At 39.0% G+C, this 25,857-nt stretch overlaps 1 protein-coding gene across 1 annotated transcript in view; it reads right to left on the reverse strand.

Moving 5' to 3' along the window:
• The window catches only part of LOC104945699 (follistatin-related protein 4-like), a 33,807-nt gene extending 11,128 nt beyond the window's left edge, over positions 1–22,679 (reverse strand). The window contains exons 1-8 of the mRNA XM_010771407.1: positions 22,670–22,679; positions 15,637–15,803; positions 12,418–12,538; positions 9,986–10,147; positions 5,835–5,969; positions 5,184–5,210; positions 3,885–4,003; positions 2,484–2,633 (exon numbers count right to left, since the gene is read on the reverse strand). Of these exons, the coding sequence (XP_010769709.1) occupies positions 2,484–2,633; positions 3,885–4,003; positions 5,184–5,210; positions 5,835–5,969; positions 9,986–10,147; positions 12,418–12,538; positions 15,637–15,803; positions 22,670–22,679 (891 nt within the window). The remainder of the gene's footprint in view (positions 1–2,483; positions 2,634–3,884; positions 4,004–5,183; positions 5,211–5,834; positions 5,970–9,985; positions 10,148–12,417; positions 12,539–15,636; positions 15,804–22,669) is intronic.
• Positions 22,680–25,857: the final 3,178 nt, after the last annotated feature.

A 25,857-nucleotide genomic window follows, 5' to 3' on the forward strand; every position in this document is an offset into this window, starting at 1 on the left:
TGTGCAAAAATTTCATTTCAAAAAGTTTGCAATAAACATTGAACCAGTCCGGCCCTCGACAAGTACCCATTTTTTTATTTTGGCCCACTGTGTATTTGAGTTTGACACCCCTGTATTAAAGGAAACTTTCTATTAAAAGGATGTTAATAAAAGACCCAACAATAACGGCATCTGTGCTTCTCTAGGATCTATATTTCTGGTTTTCTCGTGAAAGAGAAAAGAGAATTGTTGTGTTTTAGTCCGCCATTTCCCCCCAAACAGAGAATAGGCCATCTTATCTGTAACAGTCCAGGTTATGAGTATAGAGCGATTCATTTGGGTTTACTTTGAAGAAAGAATTGTTTTGCTTTAATCTCATACTTATAAAGGAAAGTGTTGCCCACAGTCTTTTATTAATGTGGCAATCTAGTGTTTGGACATGTACTCATACGGTTCCTAATCACTGCGTTCAGTCGTCTCCTTGAGGATAATAAATGCAGTGCTCTGACTTTACCATTTAAAAAAATGAAAGCAATTGTTTCGTTAATGCATTCCTTCTGTCAGTGGATTAAGTGCTTTTATTGTACTCTGCCATCTTCTCTCTTATAATAAAAGGCCATTGCTGAAAGGAAAGTTGGAAATGTGCTTTGGAAAAAAAAGGCTTTGAAATAACAAAGAAAGAGCAGAGACGAAAAAAGGCTGGATGCATTAACCTCCTGCACCCATAGGTCAGAGAGGGTCTTCAAGAAAGAGAGAGAGAGAGAGAGGGTCGGCTGATCAAGGAGAGAAAATCAGTTTCTACAGTGTTGGAAAGAGAAAGAGAAAAGGGGGGGGGGTTCTCAGTTATAGTGGGCAGCTTCTGCACCACAATAAACCAGAACACATCTCTTATTTTCTTGTCAATATATGACTTCTTTTATTGTTCTTGTGATAATATTTAATCACCAAAAGGTAAATACACGTAGTATTCTATCACATATTCCTTTTTTTGGTGGATTTGGTTTCATTTGGAACAAGTGGAGGTCACATCTCTCAGTATTTAGTCAATCTTTCTTTTCTTTTCAAAGTCAATTAGTCATATATAGCATCAGAATACCTTATTTTCTCCCAGGGAGAATGATTGATGACAGTTGCAATATTTTAGAATAAAAAATATAACAATTAAAATTAAATAAAAAAACACAAACATACAATTATTTAAAAACATATGACGTGAAAGTAAAAACGTGCAATAAAGATAAAATAAAATAGAATAGAAATGATGAAAACCAGTTTATTGTTCGAAATGTAAAGTGTTATACAGTTATGATCCCTAAGTAATATGAGTATTGCACAGTTAAATAATTACAAGTGATACAGCCTGAGTGACATTATGGAATAAGTTGAGTTGGAAATATCTTCACTTTAAACTGAAGGAGAAGAAGAACGTTTTTCACTGCTACCTGCTCACTTTGCTGTCTCTCTCATCCTGCTACTCAGACTTTCACTTAACTCCCTTCTGCTCTCCCGCCTCCTTCTCATTGAGTTAGGCCTCTTCCTTCTCATCCTGTACCTCACTATAAATGATGTTGACCCTGGGAAGAACCCCTGAGGGATTCAGTCTCTAAACAGCCGTTACAGGCAAGATGAATGGTGAGGCAGCCAGCACCCACCTGGGCACCATATTGTTTCGGGCGCTTGAGGTGCATTTGATTTATTTCCCCTTGCATGTGGTCTTCTTACATCTGTGGCACTTCAGGAGCAAGACAAGTTAAATCGAATGCACCTAATGTTGGTGATGCTGTTTGACTGGAAGACAAACACGCTCGCAAGTAATGTTTATCGACTGGATTTGTATTCTGTTAGCTTTTAAAGAAACCAAGACTTGGGCTTAATTTAGCGATGGATACTGGAGTAAAGGTTTCAAAATAAAATATGTCAGTTTGGTCATCTTAAATCTTTAAATGGAAATACAATTAACAAAAGCATTTCCTCGACCTGATGAGCTTTCTATTCTTTGATTTGTTAACTCTGAGTTTGTTCCGAATGAAACATCTGTGACCATTATGGTATCCTGTTAAAATTGTATGTTGTAGGCAAGAAAATGAGGCATCTTCAACAGTTGATGAGCCATGTGCTGTAGAATGAAAATATGTAAACAAATAAACAATATGATCATGTATTGCAGTGTAGAAAAAGGAAATGTTGTGTTTATTGCCATCCAAGCCTGTGTGATGGCTGTGTGAATACAACCTCGGTATCACAGAGGTAGCATGTTTGCTTCACTTGAAAAAAAAGCCCAAAGCTGGGTGTGAACATAATGCTGTTTTGGATATAGAGTTTTGCTGCAGTTGCAAGAGTATAAACTACTTTTAATCCAATAAATAGCCAATAATGCTATCCCAAACTCTGGTGTGATTCGACAGGAGGAGGAAAGGGGAGTCATGGATGGAACTTACTACCCTTCTTTGCCTCTCAGATACTTAATATCTGAGATGTTTCTGAGACTTTGATGCTCCACCCACCTGCACAACCTTCTGCGTCTGAACATCGACCACCAGCAGTCGGCTCAGGAGGGGCTGGGTCACGTAGATGTACTTATCCCTGACGTTGACTGCTGAGGACCACACACAGTGCTGAGGTGACACCCCCTCACCCTTAGGGCACATCTCCTCCTGGGGTGACCAAACAGGCAACAGAGAGGATGATAGGAGGTTTGGGAATTGTTTCATTATCAATAAAAGTACAATTTGGAAAGGTCAACAATTGTTAATATGCAATACAAATACATCTACAAATCATCAATTCAAATGTTTAGCAAATTACTGTTCTCTTTTTAGACTTTTTTGATAAGATTAAATGTAGAAATTATTTTTGACAAAGTACAGTTCAGTTCATTTTTGGTACTGGGAGTGAAGGCAAGAAAAAAAGAGCTGACATACAATAAAATAAAATGTACACTGCAGAGCATGCTATACAATTAAATTAAGGACAAAAGGACTGAACAACTAATATGAAGTTCTGCCATATAACCCAGTCCTACTAGACATGCATACTTCATTTCAATAATAATATTATATTATGTAATATTATTATTATTGATAACACAAATTTATTTCATAATGAGTGTTTTCACTTTTAAGTGTGAAACTTTCCAAATATATAAACCATAGCTGACTAAGGAAACACTCGATGTAAAGGCTCTGCAGCATGCTGTCTTTGCTGACAATACATTTATTCACACACTCCTCTTCACCACACACACATATACAACGTCAGACACACATGCAAGAGTTTTCACCTTCTCTCCACCTCACCAAAGTGGAGAAAGTGCTGTTTACAGCAGGAACTGGCTAACACATGACTTATTGAGTTTGTATTGATCTCTAATACAATTACAGGGTCCTGTAAAACCCAAATCCCTCAGAGGAACAAGCGACTTGTACCATCTAAAGCCCATTGCTCTGAGAGAGGGATGTTATCCAGTGGATTAGAAACCTCAGGGTCTGTAGTATAGACTCTATACAGTCTATTGGTGCAAGCTGTCGACTAATGGACACGAGTAATCCCATTACATTAGTTAGGTGAGCAGCCCCGCTCTGACAACAGGGAGGACATCGAAGGAAGGATAGCCTTCATTTTGGTCGCAATCTTTTTACACTAAAACCCTCCTAGATAACTACAGAAATAGATAGATAGATAGATAGAGATAGATAGATATATAGATAGATAGATAGATAGATAGATAGATAGATAGATAGATAGATAGATAGATGGAATCTATTAAGTTGTATATGGAGGAATATTGAAACTTTAATATGGGTTAGTGTAACCTGAAATGACAAATTAGTAATATACATCAATCTTATTGAATCTATAACACAATTTAAACCTGAAAGGAAAATAATGGCATAACGTGCACTTACATATGTAGCAACAATCCTCTCTGCCCGCTGCATGTGTTTGCGTATCTCACATTCACTGGGCTGAAGAACAGTGATACCCTCATCAGAAAACACATAGAACATGTTTCCCACGCTCAACCCTGGAAGAGAACACAAAAGACATACAAAGGTTGAAACATGCTTGAGGAAAAAAACAACAAATAGACATTTACAACAACAGAATATCCTGCTCCCATCTTATCTGACATTTGTGACTGGCATTTCAATTTCCCTGCTCGAGGACTCCTGTTAGCGTGCTATCGCGTTAGCGGGGATGGACAGTGTGTGTCTGCCAGCCATTTTGACAAAGCCTACAAAGGGCCCTGTCAGCAACACGCCAACCACATACTGTAGCAAGAAGCATCAAATTAAAGGCATTGCCTCAAAGAGGAAACATTTCACATCTCGAGGTGTAAACAGCTGCTGGTGAGTTAGCATCACAGTCTGATGCTGAGGCATTTGGATGATTCGACAGCAGTCTATTACTGCCGGCAGGAACACATCACATGAGCACAGATGATAAGCATAAGCACATAAACACACTTGCGGCATTGACAAAAACTGTGATAATGATTGATTTGTCAGGCTGTCATAACGCTGTGAGATAAACATAGTACACCAAAGAAGCACACTGAATATGCACACCCTGTATGAATACAGAGACACAAAACAAGCACTTGTACAACACACACACACACTGTTAATGAGGCAGCTTTGAGTGCTGATAAGTGTTTAGAAATAATCCAAATGCTTACACGTCGTTTGGTTTGGTGGTAAACCTGATGTGGTGATGATGTATATAAAACAGATTGTGTTTGTATTGCATTCTAAACCGCAGCGGTTTTCCAGTGCAGTAGTAAAACTGTTCTTGTGGCCGTATTGATGTAATATATAGTATAAGGACAGCATGGATTTTTATACTGCTGAACACCACAAAGTTGTTTTCGTGTAGCCACCACACTTGGTCTGTGGTTTTGCATAATGCATAAAATCCCTGCTTGTGTGTAAATGTTTCCTCCCTAGGTGATCTGAAAAATAGATTAGAAAGCACTCCAGAAAAAAAAAAAAGAAACACCCTGGGCACGAAAGGAAGAAAGCAAGGTTGGAAGTAAAGTTTTGCTGGAGAGAAAACAGTGTTGTGATTCTTCTGGACAGTACAGCAAACGTGTTGGAAAATGCAGATATTCAGCTGAAGGCCCTGAAGAGCCACAAACTATGCCCACCATATTTTCCTATTCACAAGAGTATAAAAGGTTTTTTTCTTTTACTTTAATGAATTACCTTCTTCTCTCCACAGAATGTTTGCAACTGCAGATTCAGCCACCCAGCAATAGAAAGGGAAAAGAGGGGGAACACATTAAATCACCTTCAGAAAAAAAAGAGACAGTTCATCCAAGAAAGAGAGGGGGTGATTGATCTCATGTCATGCCAAGAGCAAACATATTTGACAGCTACAAAATGTTCCTTACTGCTGTTGACAGGATCATATTTCCTCTTAAATCAAGAGATCAAACGGAAGTCAGAGATTATTCTGTTTAATCTTAACTGGCCCGATAAGCTCTTTCTCGATGGCCATTGTTAACTCGTCAAAATGATGCAATCTAATGAAAGAACCGATATCAAAGTAACATAAAATATGTAATTTGGGCGCTTGTCCCTGGATATAAAATATGGGATAAAATAAGCTGCCTGAGGTTCATTTTTAGTTCAAAACTCCATACATCTGTTGGGTTTATCAAGCTGGTAGCATGATCACAGGACTACTATGAAAAGGATTATATAACTTAACCTAATTACTACTAACAATATTATCTAACAAGCAACCATGCCATGAGGATTTACGCCAATATACTGTTTAAACTATCTTTCTGGGTGGGTGCAAGGACTTATTTATGGCTTTAACTTTAACATAGATAATGTTCTTTGACTTACGGGTCTTCTTGGCCGAGTCTTCAACAAACAGAGAGGAGATATCCTCGTCCACGCCAACCTCATTCTTGGCGATGCATGTGTAGGCTCCAGTGTCCTCGTACCGGACGCTGCCAATGAAGAGCTCACTACCATTGGCTACGGAAATAGAAACACAAAAGGAAAGAAAATGAAAGGAAACTTGTTACTGAAGCAGATACATGTTGCTACATTATTTGATATCTTGCATTTGGAAAAAATAAAGGCTTCAGAACAACCATCTTCCACTTTTTTGTGGGTTTAGTACACTGTTGCCCATACAGTTGGAATACAATATGTTGTAACTCTTCCCATGAAATGATGGTGTGTGTAAATAGGAATAAAAAGAGGAATGTGTCTGAAAACAAAAGCATTCCAACTTTGTGGGCAACAGAGTTTATACAGTAAAACATTTTTAAACCATTGTTTTTTTGTAATACTTAAATATACCAATAGCATAGCCTGGGAGAAAAAAAAGCACGTTGTTAATCTTATGCCAAGTATATATAGCAGAACGTTTGTTGATATCGATATGTATTAATTGAACTGAAGAAGGCTTCTTTTTCTGAAATATGTTTGATACACAAGTAACTTTCCATCAGCATACAATTTTGTATGCCATTATCCTGCATTCTAATATAATAGCTTAGTTTCACACTTTATTTATTTCCCCACATATTCTGTACAATGCTGCATTGTTTGCCTGAAGTTGCAGTTGCAGGTGAGGTGGGTGGGTGGGTGGAAGTGACAGGTGATGTTGGATGTGAGGACACAGAGGTCGAGGGACAGCTCTGATGTTTGCTGTAGCATCAAGCTCTGTGATGTACAGCTGCACTCTGTATGTAGCACTGCATTAAACACCACACTTCACAGCACTGGGAGAGTGAATTATGTTGGGTGTCACAGCGCTGCTTTGATAGATCTTGTGTAAGAACATAAACGCTGCATCCGTTTCCAATTATTTTACATCTATTTAAGTATCTATAGCATCTATAAACCTCTACAATATTCCCACTTTGAGGATATAAAAGGGTCTTTTCCCTCTCTATGTTGTTAAAACACACTCAAGTGTCTTCCTGCAGGAACAATATTTAATTAACAAACAACCAAAAAGACTGCAGCCTTCAAGATAAGTGTTCTATTTTATACGTTGAAAATGATGTCTGCCCTATAATTAATGCCTAGTGGGCCGTAAAACATGTTACAAAAGTTGACGCAAAGCTTTTCACATAAAGTGAAAAGTCTTTTGGCTTCTGATAATAATTCTCTTTTATCAAGGGAACAGAGCTTTGAAGTAAAAAGTGCCTTGAAGCAGGCCTTCATAGAATGAGACACCAGTTTAATTGCTTCTAATTCATAATTATGTTGTGATCAATTCTTATTGAAAACCACTGAATCAGCCACTCATTAAATTAGTCTCTTTATCCCTATTTTGCAGGCTTGTAGCTGTTTGCAATGACAGGGGTTTTGAGAAGGATTGGTGTTTTTTGTTTTTTTTTGGTGTTAGAACTTTTAGTCTTCTTTACTTCTACCCTTGAGCTTGTTGTTGTAAGGGCAAATTAGGAATTTATGATTCAATGGGGCTATAATCAATATGTTTATATTCACAATGGATAACATTACTATTCGTATGTTGAAACGGTTTAACCATCAGGTACATGTGTATGATGGTTAATATAGTTCTAGAAAGACAGTACATTAGAACCGGTGTAGAACATTGCAATTTGTTCATCTCTATAAAATATAAATCTGAAAAAGAAACAGGAACGGGATGGAACAGATCTCATTCCTCTGGGATTGGGACAGGGAAGGATTTTGCTTTCATTAATTTGAGATGCAAGTGGAAATCCACTCTTGTGTTACCCTCTACTGTATCTCAAATGAATGATTATCTGTGCAAGATCCTAGTTAAAGTATTCTAAGTTGTCATCATGACACTTAAGATGATTTTCTCTGTGACCTCATGAAAAGTAGAAATCCAGTAGTCTCATAGCTCCAAATCCAAAGTGCTGCCTCATTCTGAAGAAAGGCCAGGCCCCACATATTGTTATTCTGCTGTGACGGAAAGCACTAAGCTTGTTTGTGATTCTTTGACTGAATACAGATGTCTTGGGCAGCGTAAAACACAGGATTCAACGACAGTGTCTTTTCAAAACAGTACAAAGGCAGGCAGTAGGAAAGGAGAATGTTGCGTGAAATTTGGCAGCAAATTGCAGGTTTTATACCCACGGTCTAAATCCAGTCATTTAGCTCACAGTCTTTATTCAGTGGTCACAAATGCAGCCTGTTCCCTCAGATGACCTTGATTAACGTGGAATTTGAGTTGTGTGATAACGATAATGTACTGATCCTTCTTCACACAAAGAATTGGGGTTAAAAAAAAAATAACCATAATGTCACACATCAGGATATAACTGAAGCTGTGTTAAGAGGTTTGCTGTTTGCTATACAAACTGAACAACAGGGAATATCAGGCAAAGATCAATTTGATGTTTCAGCACCGCAAACGGTTCCAGAACACAGTTTCATTCATTCAGCAACACAAAGCAGTTTCTCTCTTTACTGTTCACTGTTCAACTGTGGCTTACAATCAATACTCCTCACTACCATCTGTCAGTGTGTAGTTTTACACTACCACATATAAAGATAAAGGCAACACTTTTACACTGCTTTTATTACACTCCTGATTAAATAAAATAATCATACCTAATATGCTTTTGATATATTTTCTAAGGCATTGCTGGAAAACAATGGTAATTTATATACTTTTCCACTCTAGTTTTTTAACTTAAAGGTGGGTTAGGTAATTTTGGAGAAACCAGCTCGAGTGCGCTAGAATTTGAAAATACACAGCCAGCACAAAGCTGCCACTTCCTTACAGAGCCCCTCCTCCAACACACACAAATGCGCAAATGACCAATGAGGGCACGAGATAAGTTTGTGCACAGATGGAAGGCTGACAGGCAGTTAGGCCATCCAGTTATTTTAGCCGGGCCGGCTAAAACGATTGGTCGTGCTTTTTACAGTACTACGGCTTCCACAGATGACATTTCTTTATGGATTTTTCGTCAAAGCACTTAACATATTCATTGCTATCGGGATGTTAAGAGCATTCCATAGAATATAACAACAAGTGTATCTCGAGCCGGTTTCTCAAACTTACCTACCCCACCTTTAACTATATATTTTTATAAAACCAGCCTAAATAATCACTGTGAGGGGGACTGCCACTGCAGTGTTTATGTGCTGGTGAACCTTGCCAACCCTCCCATGTTTGAGTGTCTGAGGGGTTGATAACAGGCTATTACCACAGGTAATGACCCACACACAGCCAATAAACTCTCCCTTAATGAGAACAAGGACATAAAAGGAAAAGTCGTGCTTCACTTTGCTCCTTCTCTCTTATATCGAGAGTGTCTCTTAAAAAACACCATTCTAGTCTAGAGAGCTGCCGTCGACTCTCCCACACACTATATATTTAATCTTATTTGCTTATTTTAATTTCTCCATTTATATTCGATTTCTAAAGATGAAGTAGGTTTTTTTTATATGGACAAAATAAAGATAGTTAGTTAGACTGCAATCCGTGTTTCATCAACTTGGTAGAGAATGTAAATGGAACTGAAGTGTTGTGGATCTGTTAAATAAGCGTTATTAGAATATAACAAAACATAAACACTGGTGATTGAAGTTAAAGAACACATTGTCCTAAAACAGTTTAGGAGATAGAAAAAAGTCTATCTGGAGCATAATGTGTACATCGAGACAATTTAACAGGTTTTAAATCTCTCACACAAAGTTAACATTAACATAACATCCATATGGAAGTTTGCTTCGGGTTTAGCGCATGAACTGAAAATGCCATCAACAGTACAGCTTGCTTATTCCATAGCATATTTAAACATTACTGCAGAGTTTTAGATATTAGTTAATAATACGTTCAACACCAGCTTTATTTTCAAGCTTTGTTTCTATTTCTATGTATATGCTTTCCCTTGTTTATAAAGGATTCTGCAGTGTTGGCATACTGCAGCTCTGTTGGTTGGTAATACTAATTGAAAAACACTGCATGTGACAAAAAGTCTGCTAAAACGCTGACAGCTCTTCCAAAAAAAAAAGAATCAAAAACTCCCCACCTATGAGAGCGAGCTGTGTGGAGGATCTGGGCAGCAGGTCCATGCCGTTCTTCAGCCAGAGGAGCTTGGGATTCGGGATGCCGTCGGCGTGGCAATGGAGGCTGGCAGATACGCCGGGCTCCTGGGCCTGCGTCTCCGGGTAGACCAGGATCACTGGAGGGACTGGACGCACAAACAAAACCGAAGACACAAACAGGGAGAGAGCAGAGGCGCGAGTGAAAACCTAATTACACACTGTTTCATGGTAACTCCTAGGGGAATATAGCACAAACACCCACACACGCAGTGGGCAGAGAGGAATTTGTCTCACCACAGCATGGAATATATTCACACATAACAAGAACCCAAGAGCTCTGGGGCTGCTTTATTACAGCTCGAGTCCTGCATGAAATAGATGTTGGACATATCTACCACTTACCACCTCCTCCGGGGAGAAGAGCGCAAATGAATGTGGAGGAATCGAGGGGGAAAATGAAATATGAGGTAATAGTTTATAGGAACAGGTACGATTTCATTTTTCTGCTTTGGATGCTGGGCACATTTCAACGCCGGTGGATGCTGCCAAAATCCTGATGCCCCCCCCCCCCTGACTTTCCAGGAGTTCAATCACCTCTAACATTCAATCTACAACCTTCCCCCTTATGCAATATTAATGTCACTTCTGGTGCTTGCTGCAAACTTATTTCAGTTTTTCCTTAACTTTATTTTTCCCCTTTTTGTTAGTTAATGTAAATGTAATACATGTAGTATTATTACGTTATGGTATTTGTACTTTGGGTGTATTTGTTCATTCTGGTTCCATTTAGTTTGTATTGACCTTTTCCTTTAGTCACAAGTGTTTATACCTCCGCCATACCCTCAGCCTGTCTCTCTTATCATCTGTGATCTACATTTTATATCAATCATTTGTTTGGTTTTTCTACAACCTTTTTTCACAGAAACTCTTCCTTTCTTCCATTCATTATTGAGTGTGTACTTCACATTAAGAAACATTCTTCAACGGCATTGATACCAGACTCTAGGGTACTATAATGTTACAGAAGGAGTTATTTTAAGAGTACCTTTAAACTGCGACTGTGGGTGCCGCAGCGCTGCCATTGCTCTCATCCCAGTAAAAACAGAAGCATGTGTGTAATCCTTATAAACACAACACGATGCAAAGGGTCCACTTAGTTTAATGTGGCTCTTGGCTCCCTTCCATTCCACCTTATCTCACCTCGTCCTATCGAGCTTGAAATACCTTGAGTCCCCCCTACACAAACATTTGGTAATTACCCTCTCTTGATATCTCGCCCTTCAGGGCCAGAGTCTGTCTCCATGACTCCCTTCCCATCAGCCCCTCTCCCTCTTTAGTTCAAGGTCTAAAACTCAGCTGCAAAATAATTACGCCTATTGTCTCTCTTAAAAGACGTTTCATTGAATACATTTTCCTCCTCCTTTGCCACCCTGAGACAAAAGCGCATACATTGGAAGCCGTATCTTTGATTTGTCTTGTTACAGTTAGGGGGCTTCTTCCTCTGTGGGTGTTCCTTGGAGAGATGCATAATAATAACTCTCAAGTCTAAAGGTAGTCCCTTTTGCAGATAATTTATATGAGTTGGTTCCTTAATAAGTTCCTCCTGCCAAAATGCAGTGTAGTTTCAGATGTATTTTCCCTTTAAGTGGCTTTTCTCCCCTGCAACAAAGTGATGTGCTGCACGCACACATAACTAGGTTTTAGCTTCACATATGCAATGATGTTGTTTCCCTTGGTCCCTTTAAGTGTTGAGGTGCTGTGAGCCATGTGTATCTAGCATATATTGTAAACATAAAGGTATGAACAACACAGCTTTATTGAAACTGTTTATTTGTACCTAAAATATTTTTTTTTGACAAGCAACTTCTTTGATATTAAAAGCCTACGACAAGTCTCAGAGACGCCAAAACATTTCTGGGATTGCTTGATGTTCTGAACTTTTGTGTTCTGTTAACGACATTGTAACTTATGTGTTGAACGGTGTTTTATGAATATGATCTTATAGTATAATTAATGTTTCAACATCTGACATGACATGCGGATAAAAGGTTAATGCCGAGTTCATGCTGTTGGTAGTTATATCTACTGAAAAATTACAAAAAACAATCCTGATATTTCCATTATGTAGTATTACAGTGTTGTTAAGAGTTTTTTATATATGGATGGAGTACAATGCGAGGGGCTTGATATGATTAGAACACGTTTGGATTTGCATATTGAAATGCTGCACTAAATGTCTCTCATGGTATCCTTTGTTTTGATCAATGGTTGTTGGCTTGATTACTTAAGAGACTGTTCTTTAACCGTTTTCCCTGTAAACAGGAAGGCAATAAGAACAAAGTCCCTAACTGGGGAACCACAGAGTAGCACAAACATTTTGTACATCACTGTAAGTAAGAAATGAGCCACTACTGACCATTCACCTGCAGCACATGAGTCTGATAGAGGTCTTCATAGCCGTAGGCATGGCAACTGTAGTTCCCCATGTGGATGGTTGTCACCTTGGTGATGTACAGGGAGCCATCGTCCCCAAAGTCCTGCAATACAGTTAAAAAATGGAAGAGGAAATGTAAGTTAGGAAAGAAGGTGGTTGTGAAAAAGATGGGAAAAAGAAGAGTAGGGAGGGTGAACATGATGAAAGAAGCCAGATGAAGAACAGGAGGTGTAGGAGAGGGAATAGTGGTGAAGGATGGGGTGCAGGAAAGACCCACAGGGAGTGAGGGAGAAATGGAGGTAGCTTGGTAGAATACATAAAGATGCTTGAAGAGGGCAGAGAGAGGAGAGGAGGCGCACAACAGCAGGGTGTGATGGGAAAAGACAGGAGAGGAAAAGAGTGATGTGAAAGGGAAGAGAGACCATGAATCAATGGTTTCCCTGTTGAGCTTAAGCAGGCGTTGGGGAATTTGATCCTCCACTTTCCCTCATCACGTTGCCTCAGCCTGATAAATGGCAAGGGTTAAAAATATAAAGCCCATTAGGTTGATGAATGGCACTGGTTGTTGTTGGTGCAGCATGCGGCAGTCCCCAGGGGGTTCCAGCCAAAGCTTAGGGCGGATTAAGGCATTAAATAGTTTGCTGTCCCACCAAGTGGCGGACCAGATGTCCTGATGTGCCTCTGTCGTGACACGGACACCACGAACGGCTGTTCTCCTTCACAAGGCTCTGGAAGTTAATGTGACCTGACAGAGGGTCGATTTGTGACAGGAGAATGTGAAAAGACTTTCTGGGGAGATGGATGGGGGAATTTAGGCTGCCTTTAAAGTGAGAGTTATAACTAAACCAGTGAGGGCAATTAAAACGGAGAGGGCTATTAGAGCTAAAAAGTATAGCTTTGAAATATCTGGCAGGTTATGCCTAATTATTTTTGTTTAAAATCTTAGCTCTAAGCTCTGTCCCAAACTCATAGTACCTGAGATGTTATGTTGATTAATACCTTTTTTGCTACAGAGCTCATTTCACACCAAACTGTAAATCAATAAAAAATTGTGATACAGATCTTATTTTTTAGTGTGCTGTTCTGGTGTTAACAAAAACGCTTTATATGCAGATGTTTATGGGAGTTTAGTGTTGGGTGACTATAGGTAATAAGCAGGTGCAATGATATAATGGTAAGTCTCACATTAAGGACAAACTAAACGGGCCCATCAAAATCCACTCGCAAAATTCATATTCGGCTATAGCTGAAGTATCAAAAAGATAAAAATGTGTTGGACGAATCTGCCACATTTGAAGAATTATTTAATTGTCTTTCGCTCAGATTACTGAGTAGTATTGTGTCTGGTTGTTTAGTGTCATTAGTGACGAAAAATACATGAACTTCAATGGTAGATTTTGGTCTGCACAGCTGCTCATAAGAAAATGGAAAAAAGTTGTTCACTTTACTGAAAAACTGTAAAGAAAAAATGACAGGCTTTTATTTTTTGTCAAGTTAGATGATATGCTTTCATAATGAAAGAGCCCTGGAATAATTATACAGGAAGATGGCCAGTGGCTACACAATTATTACAATTCAAATCACTCATTGAAGTTTTTTATTTCAGATGCAGCACTACACCGATGTCAGCTTTGACCTTTTCTTCACTAGTAATCATCATTGCTTTTCATAATTTCCAGAACAATCGAGCTGCAATAAACTAAATCAGTTCGCATATAAAGAGCCACATTCATTTCATGTTTACCAAGTCAAAACAGTGCACCTGCAGATTAAGCTCTGTAGCAATGGTTTTTAATAAAGAAATATACATTATTCATTTAATTTCTGGAGAAGAAGATTCCAATCTCACTCAAGAGTTTTCGGCTGATGGACGGCACTGTGGCATATTATGTTGCTGTTTTGTGTGTGTTGTTGGTGTTGTGTTTTATTTTGCTGTCCTGCAATCAACTGTGGTGAAACAGGTCAGAACCTTCCAATGTACACCTTGAAGTTACATTTTGGAGAGTTCATTCAATATGTAAGAGACCTAGTTTTTTGATTGAGGGTAAGAAAACCAGAGTGAGACAAGCAGACAGCAAGATGGAGAACAAAGGACAGAAAGATACTATGAGAGAGCAGACAAATGAAACTGATTTTAATGGAGGCTCAGCTCTCAGGTTAAAGGGTTTTATGCCACAGCGCAGAAAGTTTTCCATCAGTGTCAGATGAAACTTCCAAAAAGAAGTCTGTTGCCATTCAAACAAGTTCAATAGCGGATAATGGTGGGCTGAAAGTACTTTGACAGGAAGTAAATGTTCTTTCCCTCCTCTCATCCTGTCACCTTGCATTGTTGAAAGTAGACCTGTATCAAATGTTGGGCAGAGGGATCTCAAAAAGAGGAACATAATTACTGCAATTAATGTCAGTCAGACTTTTTCTGTGTCCCTCTACTCCCCATTATTTTATCAAAATGTTACTATTCAAACAGATAGAGTTATCATGGTAATGCGACTAGGTACCTTTTGAAATGGAAATGTAATATACTATCTGACTGTTTAACTTTAAATCATTTCTATGCTATAGTAGTATCTTATTAGTTATCTCATGCTTTATGTTTGATTGGGCTTAAAAGAAAGCCAAACACACACAGTTCTCTCTCCCTCCTCCCCCTCAGATCCATTTGCTCTGCGGAAATTCATTATTCAGGGTCAAGAGCCTGAGGGACTTCTTCTGCCATCGCCTCTCCTCCGGTCTCCACCTTAACACTTGACATTGTTTATCGGCTCATCATCACAGCAGACCAACAAGGCCGCTCATTAACATGCAATTAGTGAGTTGTGATCCGGCGGTGGGTAAAGCAAGGCCAGTGCTGTGCTGTCACCTGTGAAGAATAAATGTGTCCAAACAGGAGCAGGGCCACATAGTTCATTAAGTACCGAGGGAGCTATAATTCTACTGTTCATGGAGAAAGCTGGGGAGTAATCTTTTTGTTGGAATTCTTTCTGATGTCCTCTATTGAATTTATGGTTTCTGTGTCAGCAAGGGTCTGAATTAGACACAGTTTGTCATCTTCGCAAGTCCACTGCAGACCCTTGAGTGGACTTCCATGCAGACCAACATTTGTAGACAGTCAGATAAGATGCTTGTGCTGTGCGATGAATGCAATCAACTCATGCAACTAGAGCAATAACCTTGATGAAGAAACTGAAAACCTACACTCACGTTGATATCCTCCAGGTCCAAGAAGTTCAGGATGATGCCGTTCCTCTTCCAGATGATTGGTGGACGCAGCGTCCCTTGGATGGCACACGTAAGGACCGCACTAAGGCCCACTGTTACCGTAGAGACACTGATCCACTGGTCCTCCGCCAGGTTCAGTTGGACAACCTCTGTTAGAAGAGTATGAAGGGAAGTGATTAGTATTATAAATGAGTGACAGAGAGGCCAATAACAGATGATAGTTAAAATAAAAAATGAGAAATCTGAGGCAGAAGCGGGAAAAAAAAGAAGCCGGGAAAATCACAAATCAGATATAGTGTGCTGATGTAGTGGAACTGTAGCCAAGCTGCAGGCATCCATCTCATGCTAGTGGGCCATGGAGGATAAACAGCTGTCAAGGAGTGAAGGATATGCAGAATGAAAAAAGACCACGTGTCAGAGGACACACTGCTAGCCAAATATCATTCTTCTCATTAAGGGAAATTTATGTTCATTGAAATGGCCATCCAATTCAATTCACCTTTACGGCAAATTAGGAATTATTCTTCACTGCTTCCCCCTTGGCGCCATAAATAGTGACTGTCGCCAAGCTGTGTGGTCAGGCACAAAATCTACTGTCACAGTTACAGTCCGCAAACTTTGTTATCTACTTCGCTTCTTTCTTTTATATTGTCAGGTTTAACTTATTCAAATGTTAAAATAGACTTGAATCAGCGTATGTAATGCAAAGTTGTCTATGCAACCTATACAGTATGTGTCCTGTGTTCCTCAGTATTAAATATATCTCATGACCTTGTAGAACAACATATTCGAAATCTTGTTTTTTTCTTCCTTTGCTTTGCTTTTCTCAGCGCACTATTCAAATAAAAAGAAAAGACAAAATATGCTTAAAGAAATTAGGGTTTTTTGTTTAAATTGTGTTTAAAAAAGAGACTGGGAATCCAATTGGAGGAGTAGCGTACTGTAAATAAACGGATAACAGGGAGATTGTTTGTGAATGTGGAGTTCAGGCCCTTACATGATGTCAGTGTGTGACCTTGGGTCAATATTGGCAGGGGACAAGATATACTTGACTCAATAAATAAAGAGACGAAGACGTCTGATAGAAATCGAAATGCAGCCATCTAAGCTTTACACTGCACAAATCTCACTCATTTAGTTTACTGAACTGATACCATTACTGTCCTTGTGCATGACTTTTCAGAACTGAAAAAAATACACCATTAAGGAGGTAATAGGGGCAAGATGAAAATAGAGAGAAGAGCAAGGACATCTGAACTGCCGTGATGATTGAATATGAACACCCATATAGTAAAATTGCTATGATTATCAAAGTCATCTTAGCAATTTGTTTAATGAAATGTTATGTTAAGGCTAGACATTATTAACAAAGACCAAACAAAGAGTAATCATTAACTTTGATTGATTTGATTTGAATAACAATTATATGACAAACAGAAAAACAAAGAATAACTGGACCTACATAATTACATATATGAACCATGTCAATTTGCCAAGTCAATGTTCCATTATGTACTGGAGCGTAATAGAACAACAATCAAGTTTATGTACCAACAATAATGGTTTAACAGTTAACAGTTCAGACTTAATAAGCTTGTAATTAAAATATAACATCTGTATTACCATTATGATGGCACCATTACACTGTTGGTGTTTAAGATGTTATGAAGAACTAGAGATTAATGAAGCATACATCATTATCTGTGTGTTTAACTCTATTTGCTGATATGTGTGTTAATACGTATGATATTCACTCGAACCAATCTCGTTTTTTCCACTATGTTAACTCATCATTTTGTTACAGTCTGATTTTGCTTATATACTGTAGCAGGTGTTGTTTATTTCTTTCAGTTTCCATAAGTCGCAAAGCAGTGCCAAGCATGGCATCTGTCCAACATGGAGCTGCTGTAAGATTACAAATGAAGTCGCAGAGTTGCATTGACTATATTATTATGAGGTTAACATTAATCCACCAGCAGCAGCATGTTTCTGCAACAAAACGCTTTGGTTTCCTGACTTTTGCATTCTCTCCAACCTACGTCACACATTATTTCATTAAAAAAACATCTAAATGTAACTTCGGCCTTTTAGATCTGGAGTGGATGATTAGACAGCAGTGATAATGCCATTATCACAGCACAGTTTCATTTCAACCACCACATGGAAAAGAAGTTCATCATCCAAACAGACATCAAGTAGATGGCTTGTAGACTTTGAAATGTTTGCCGAGAACTTTATGTCCAGGATCCAGACTTTGACAAACGCTTTTGTAAAAAGACTGCTGGCTATTAGCTGTCTGTTTCATATAGCTCTCCAGGTGATAGATATATCTGTGACGACAGCTCCGTCTGTCAGTGATATTTCAGAATGCCTTGGGTACAGTACACTGCCAGGTCCAACAAAGTTATAATTCAGCACAGCAGTAATTTGGGTGGCAGAACAGGCTTTGAGTGCCATGTGGACAGACGAGGGATGAAGCACATTGATCCAACATGGCTTGGAGGGGGGTTTCCAGGAAGGTACTGTGCATTTCAACTAGACACAGCTCATATTAAATTGAAAACATGGAAGAAAGAAATGTGAGGATTCCTTTGTCCTTTTTGCAGCACTTGACTGTTCAAATGGAACATCAATTGATTTTAGTTATAAAAAAAGGTGTACAGCATTGAAAGTTTGCTAGCAAGGAATGTGTCTTCAAAGTTCAGTCTGTCTAACAGTCTAACAGAAAGGGAACAACTGCAGTTAACCGGCTCTGTTAGATAAAACATTGGCTATTGTGAGTGTTTTGAAGATTAATCTTGAAAGATTAAGTGACGTGTATGATAAACAACAAGAGCTTTTAATTCAAAAGTCAAATAACTAATTATATAAATGTTAATGACTGTTATGACTTTTGTCTATCTTTGTGTTTTTGAAAGGTGACTCAAGTTGTATATTGAAATATTGACAGGGGTGAATACTGTTTTTTATCGGGTTTCGGAATGAATATTTTGGGCAGCTGTGTTTATTCACTTTCCAACAATGGCCACTTCTTCATAAGAGGTCAGTCTAAACTTTAAAATGTTCTACTAATGAATTAGTCCCCACTTTTAATGTCTGGCAGAAATGCTATGGTAAAAAACACACACGCACATCTACCTTCTACTTTGTGAAGGATAGACTAGTATTAAAATGAATTCTGACACCATGAAATTAATACTGATGCCATCCAAACTCGACACACTCAGATTGCAGGAACAGGACCATAAAAGAGATAAGAGCTTTCTGTCGTAAATGTGATGAAAAATAGGTGTGCAATGTGGGTTTTCCAAAATGTGTTGATTGCTGTTCATGTCACTTTTCTCGGTCCATACCATTAAGGATATTGTGAATGTAAAGATTTTCTTTCCAATCCATTCAAAAGCAGCCATCTGTTGATTGCAGCTAGGCCTCTACTGTTGATATCCTAATAAGTGTTAAAGATAACAGATTCCCTTGTAAGCAGACGATCATGATGGCCACACATAGTAACTTTGTTTTGTTATTTTCCCAGATGGATTTGACTTTTCCACATTTGATTTAAACACAAAACATTGTTCCTCATCTGTTTTATACATATGTATATGTATATTTGTACGTTATATACTCATAGCGAGCACCTATAATTAAAAAAGATGATGTTGGGGTTCTGCAGCTCAACAAGTGCAACAGAGGAGAAACACAAACAGAAGGTTGTTGGATCCTTACTTTGTTAAAGATAGCTAACTGGCTCTTATAGTTACTGAAGAGTTTCACCAAAGTGATTTTATTACCAGCTGGTCAAGGTAAAAGGAAAGCACAGGAAAAAGCATCTAAAAAAGCATATGGCAGCCAGGTTGTATAATTAGATGGAAGGCATATAAAACAATGATTTTGTAATCCATGCTTATAACTTTTAAGGAATTTACTTTTTCAACGTTTTAGAATATTTAAAACTAACAGACAGGGAGTTTTCTAAATAGCATTTTTTGTTATTTTACAATGGGCCAGTGTGTTAACTTTATTTTTACATGCCTGGCTTTTGTCAAGTAATTCAATATGTGTCAAATAATTTGAGACAAACTGTAAACATAACCTTGAGAATAAAAAGAGAGTCAAATGCACCAGCGTTGACACTTATCTTACAACAAACAACCCACAGAAGAATGTTGCCTAATACTGAATACAATTACAAAGATATCTTTCACTTTAAGTAGGAGCAACTTTTTAAAAATCTGTTGAAACATCCTTCCTTGTTTTGGGCCATTCTCTGATGGCCCAGACAAATTGCGTATCCACAGGCAGCAGCCGCTCTGCCCTGACTGGCTGCGAAGGTTGTCATGACATTATCTAGTTAATGATTCCTACAGTCTCCCCTCTTTCCTAAAATAGCTCCACTGTGCAAGTTAGTAATTGACTTTCAGGGGAATTCAGCAGCTCCACTGATCGATCAGCCCACTAACTGAGCTATGGGCGGCTGACAGAGCCAACAGGGAGGTTTCTGTATCCAGCTCTAAAGGGATATAGCACAGTGTGAGTACAGAGAGGAGGAGAGCGAGAGAAAGAAAATACATCAAGCCCAAATGTTAAGACAGAAACAAGAGCTTGAGTTTTAATGCCAGGAGAAAGGTAAATACAAAATAAATGAGAGCGGGAAAAGCCAGAAAAAGAGGAACAAAACATCAGAAATAGGAAAGAAAACGGATGAAAACTGAAAACAAAAAGGAAGAAAAGTAAAGACATGCCAAAAGATGACCGTGCCGACACTGGGGCAAAAGAAAATATGTGTGTGCGTGTGAGACAGGAAGTGAGACACATTTGAGGCAGAGCACGTAGAAGATCTCGCAGGGAATATCTAATGTGGCGAGCTCAAGTTTGCAGCTGAGAGAGTTGTCCCTTTCCACTTTTATGAGACCAGCCCCTCGTGAGCTGGAGTAAGACATCAAGACACAAAGCAGAGGGGCACAGCCCCATGACTCTTTGAGAGGGAAGGACAGATAACATCCTGACTGTAGACAAGAGGAAGAGACAGAGCGAAGGTGGAGAGGGTCAGAGAGCGTGGAGGAGATAGAGACAAAGATGGATGGAAGGAAGGTTAAAGGTGAAGAAATGGCATGGGAGCGGGGCAAGGAGGCAAGAAAACAAGCTCACAGGTATCCAGTAAGTAAGCATTAGGATGTGTTTGTATGTCTTCATTGGGGAATGTGTCATTATAGTATTGACATTTAAAACAAAATGTTGGATTGGACTTCTAATTGAATCCATCTGTATTAGGAAAGTGGCTTTATATTCAAAGCATAGTAATTGTGATGTGTGCACAATTCAGCAGAGCAAATAGGATTTTCCTTTAAAAGAAAAACAAGACGAAACATATTCCTCTTAATTACCTTTAAATTACTCAAGGTGTGTGGTAGTTTATGTATCTGCAGACCCCTTGTTCTTTGGCACTTTTTTCAGTTATCATTTTGTTGTTTTCTGGATGTATCTGCATCAATTTCAATAAAACCTACCGTCAGATCGTAAGCATGCATCCAAAAAGATGCTAAAAATGGCAGACATATTTTTCAAAAAGAAGAGAGGACCAAACGGCAAACAGACAAAGCTTGTTCCAAAACAAGAATCTGTCTGCGGTTGGTTTTAATCTGATGGCGGGCACTGTAACTCTTTTTGAGTTGTTGAAGAGAGGTCGTCAAATTCAACTTGTACATTTAATGAAGCATGAAAATATAGTGATCCAAAGCAAACAATGATATTCTGCTCTGAGTTTACATCTTATTAGAAATTAAAGAAGGGAAAATATTTAAAACATAATGAATCCTATTGGTAAATAATGTTCTTCTCCGATGGTTTAGTGGACTTTTTTATAATAAAATAATAACATTTCATAGGTTTCTCACCAAATATGATACATTAGCACAATATAAAACATTTTCAACAGTCTTTCTCTGCAAAAGGGAAATGATACATTGTCATAGTTTTGTGTTTGTTTTTTTGTGTTAGTTATTTCCAGAAATGGCGAGTGAAAAAGTCAGAGTGAAGGGTTGAGAGAAACTGACAACTTGTACCAAATATACAGAACTAGTGATAATACACTGAAAAAATAAATAAACGCAACACTTTTGTTTTTGCTCCCATTTTTCATGAGATAACCTCAAAGATCTAAAACATTTTCTACATACACAAAATAACCATTTCTCTCAAATATTGTTCACAAATCTGAAAAAATCTGTGATAGTGAGCACTTCTCCTTTGCCGAGATAATCCATCCCACCTCACAGGTGTGGCATATCAAGATGCTGATTAGACAGCATGATTATTGCACAGGTGTGCCTTAGGCTGGCCACAATAAAAGGCCACTCTGAAACGTGCAGTTTTGCTTTATTGGGGGGGTCTGGGGGGGTCCGAAAACCAGTCAGTATCTGGTGTGAGGGTTAGGGTTAGGGTAATGTTGTGAATCGAGTGGCCCATGGTAGGGCTGGGCGATATGGTCTCTAAATGATATCGCGATATTTACTGACTATATCGCGATATACTATATATATCGCGATATTCTGAAATGTCCTCTAAAACAAATACATTTTTTTTATTTAACCCCTTGATGTTTACAGTCACGCCAGTATGATGATTCTAGTAGTCCCTGCAACATATGTCTGCATTAAAAAAAAAAATCGACTAATAATGAAGAAAGTTAACACATTTGTTGCAATAGTAATTTACGCACTAACTACATTACTACTTGTACTACAACATTTGAATCATCAGTTCTTCCTCATTTTCCTCAATTGTTCATATTTGGTTTATTAAAATGATGATATTGTGGTCATTGTTAAAAAATGTCTGCTATTATTATGAGTAGTATTATTATTATTAGTATAATGCGCTTTCTGTCTTCCTGTCATTATCAGGAGTTAGACATGTAATGGCTATGTATTAGATTAGATTAGAACCTTCATTCTCCCAACCTGCTGGGACATTTCCCTATAGCCAATACCTTTTATATGTTCTACTCTTCACTTACTTGTCAGCATAGGTCGACATTGATGTACACAGCCGACAGAAGACCTTGTTTATATTGGCATCATATTGAGAGGTGGAGTGACGCGTCCTAAAACCAGGAAGTAAGCTGCTGGTTCCCTCGACAAAAAAGCAATGGGATTTCTCCATAGGGTTTTGGAAAATAGCTGGAAATAAGGTCTGTGGAAAACAAACCTGTTTGATAAATGCACGTTTTGTTCAGCCGGATAATATCCACATGTCTACCCTACTTTTATAATTTTCGAATCATAAATCTAATCGATAGATTATAAAAGGGTTTTAGGACACGTCACTGCACCACTAGAAAACAACTCCATCGATCAAGCTGGCTGAAACTTTCTCTCCCTCTTCTTCTCATGCTACCTGTCACTCTCCTTTAACTCGTCCGGTGACTTTCTTTTATTTGAAGATAGTTTTTTGCCCGGCGCTCACGGGCAAACGGGAGCCTGCTCGCGCTGGCTCCCGTTTGCCTTTCACCCAACAACGACAACCGCCTCACGAAACACTATGTTGTAGCGTTAATAAACGAAACAATTTAACAACATTGCTTGTCAAAATACCTATACCACAGGACATTTTATTTTTTTAAGCAATATTTTTAGTGGCCCGAGCGGGCAAGTGGAAAGTACGTTATGCTGGCCCGGGGTGTCTAAATAGTGCTTCCAAGCCAGCGGGCCATTTATAATGTCGAGCCCTGCTCTCTGTCACTGTGCATGTGTGTAATGTTTGTATGCAAGTTAGACGGGGCCTGCGTGTGTGCCTGCGTGTGTGACTGTGTCTATGAGGGAGAAAGGAAAGCTCATTTTGGCCGCGGCGGGAAATTGATTTGACAACATAATACTCGATGTTCACGATGTGGTAATTTACGACATCGCATGTAGTGCAATCCACGATGTATCGTGTAAACTCGATATATCGCCCAGCCCTAGCCCATGGTGGTGGTGGGGTTATGGTATGGGCAGGCGTATGTTATGGATGACGAACACAGGCCACTCGATTCACAACATTACCCTAACCCTAACCCTCACACCAGATACTGACTGGTTTTCGGACCCCCCCAGACCCCCCCCTTCCGGAAGTTACATTGAACCGACAATCACGCAAAACTCGCGGTTGTTACTGCTGACCAACTTTCGATATCACGGGAACGACAAAAGTACCCCATGTTTAAGTACTGTATGACTAGCACATTCATGGAAAATCCGGCACCGTATAAATACGTACGCACTGTAACTACGCCCCAAACACACGAACAGACACTACACTCTGCCGCCGAACAAACCATCCACGGAGTATAGAAAGTGCGTATGCTCTTTCTCGGAGAACGAAAAACACAATTACCACCAACACATGACCGTACATACAAATACACCAAACACTCACAAACACACACAGAGAAACGCATTCGTACAAAAATGCACCCACAGACAGAGACGAAGTCTCTCCGTAGTCCAAACCAAATTCGAAGGAGAAAGGAAATACAGTGACCCCCTGACTAAAGAGGCTATGTTGAGCGAACCCCCCCTACCGTCCCCCACCCCTAAATTCATATATCGTACGTTTAAGTAATTCGTAGAAATAAACTAACTCATACGCCCACGTGCAACAAAGAGAACATAACCTCCCGACTTTTCGGAAAATCGAAAAAGTGACCAGACGATCCGGTAAACGCTCCCGTACAAGAGTTTCCGATACAGACATCCTGGACAACGTAGCATTTTCGAGAAAGCGGAACACATTTCCAACCAAAACAATCTATTCACACACCTATATGGAAGAAAAAAATGCGTTACTAAGCACGACCAAACCGCGAAAGTCCAGTTAGTGCAAAGGCTAATACGAACATGAATCTGTACCAAATCGATCCTGATTCTTTACACAAAAGAACCGATTATGAACATACCCACCAAGAATACACCTCACAGACACACCACTATGTACCACGACAAATGCCCGGTGCCACAGAGGTCTCGCGATGTATTAAAACGCGGCTTAACAAGCCGCGCCGGATTTACAAGTCATATACTACGAACACCTTTTCAAACGGGATAGGTCCCTGAAAGGAAACCTCAGCGACCCGATTAAACCGCGCAAAGCGTATTGAAAACTAAACAAGAATGATTTGCGCGGGTAAAACAGTCCAATACCGTACAGTACAAAACACATAGCGCAAAATCCTGTAGACGCCAGTGATCCCTATAAATGGGAACTATCAAATTAAACAGAAAGAAAAACTCTACCGCATAACTGCTAAAACCTGGCCTTTGCAGGTATTTACTTGCACTAGACTAAACTTTAANTTGGTCCAAAATGTTCATATAGTATCTCAAAATGAAAGAAATAACTATCAGGTTATATAGGTGAGGTTGTCCTTAAAAAAAAGATACCAAACATTGACATGCCAAACATTTCTTAATGGGGTTTAGTAAGACAAATCAAAAGTATGCGAAAATGGCCAAATTAGCCCAGGACTCCAAAGGGTTAAAGTCCCTGGATAGGGGCAATACTTTCCACAAGTTTTAATATCTTTTAGGTGCGAAAGTCTTGGAACATTTTAGTCTGGAGGGTGGCGTGTAAAACAGCCTCCTTTTTTCATATATCAGGAGTTTTATTTTGCCTACTTGTATTAGCTGAAGAAACCTTTTAGTTCCTTGAAAAATGTTAGTTAGCTTAGTGGAAACGTGGTTTAACTGGAAAAGCTGAAATCAGCACAATCATTTTGGTAAAAAAAGGTATAGATATCTATTTGTGTGTTAAAAGTGAAAGAGTTACGTGCAACAGGTCCTACAGGAATGCCTGGGCATGCTGTAAATTGTGAGAGCAGTGAAAAAGCAAAATGTGTTCAGCTTTACAAGTGAGGTGCCACCGCGGTAATGATTGCATGTTTACTTAATCCTTCTTGCCTGCATTAGTCTGGAGATTCATCAGAGTGCTAAAAGGGTGTTTAAACACAACTGATGCCTCTCTGGGAGGACACACACGCTAAAACATGTACGCAGAGACACACACACACTCACAAAAATCCACATAAATACAGTACACTCCACATTACAAAAACAGAGCTCTCTCTCTGTGAATATGAGGCTTAAAGGGGGGTTGTGTGTCACTCACTTGACAAGTACAACCTCCTTTCATGTGTCATGTATGCAAATATATGCACGGCACACTCGA

The sequence above is a fragment of the Notothenia coriiceps genome, unplaced genomic scaffold, assembly GCF_000735185.1.
Source record: "Notothenia coriiceps isolate Sejong01 unplaced genomic scaffold, NC01 NC01_scaffold00009970, whole genome shotgun sequence".
In the NCBI taxonomy this organism is placed as follows: domain Eukaryota; kingdom Metazoa; phylum Chordata; class Actinopteri; order Perciformes; family Nototheniidae; genus Notothenia; species Notothenia coriiceps.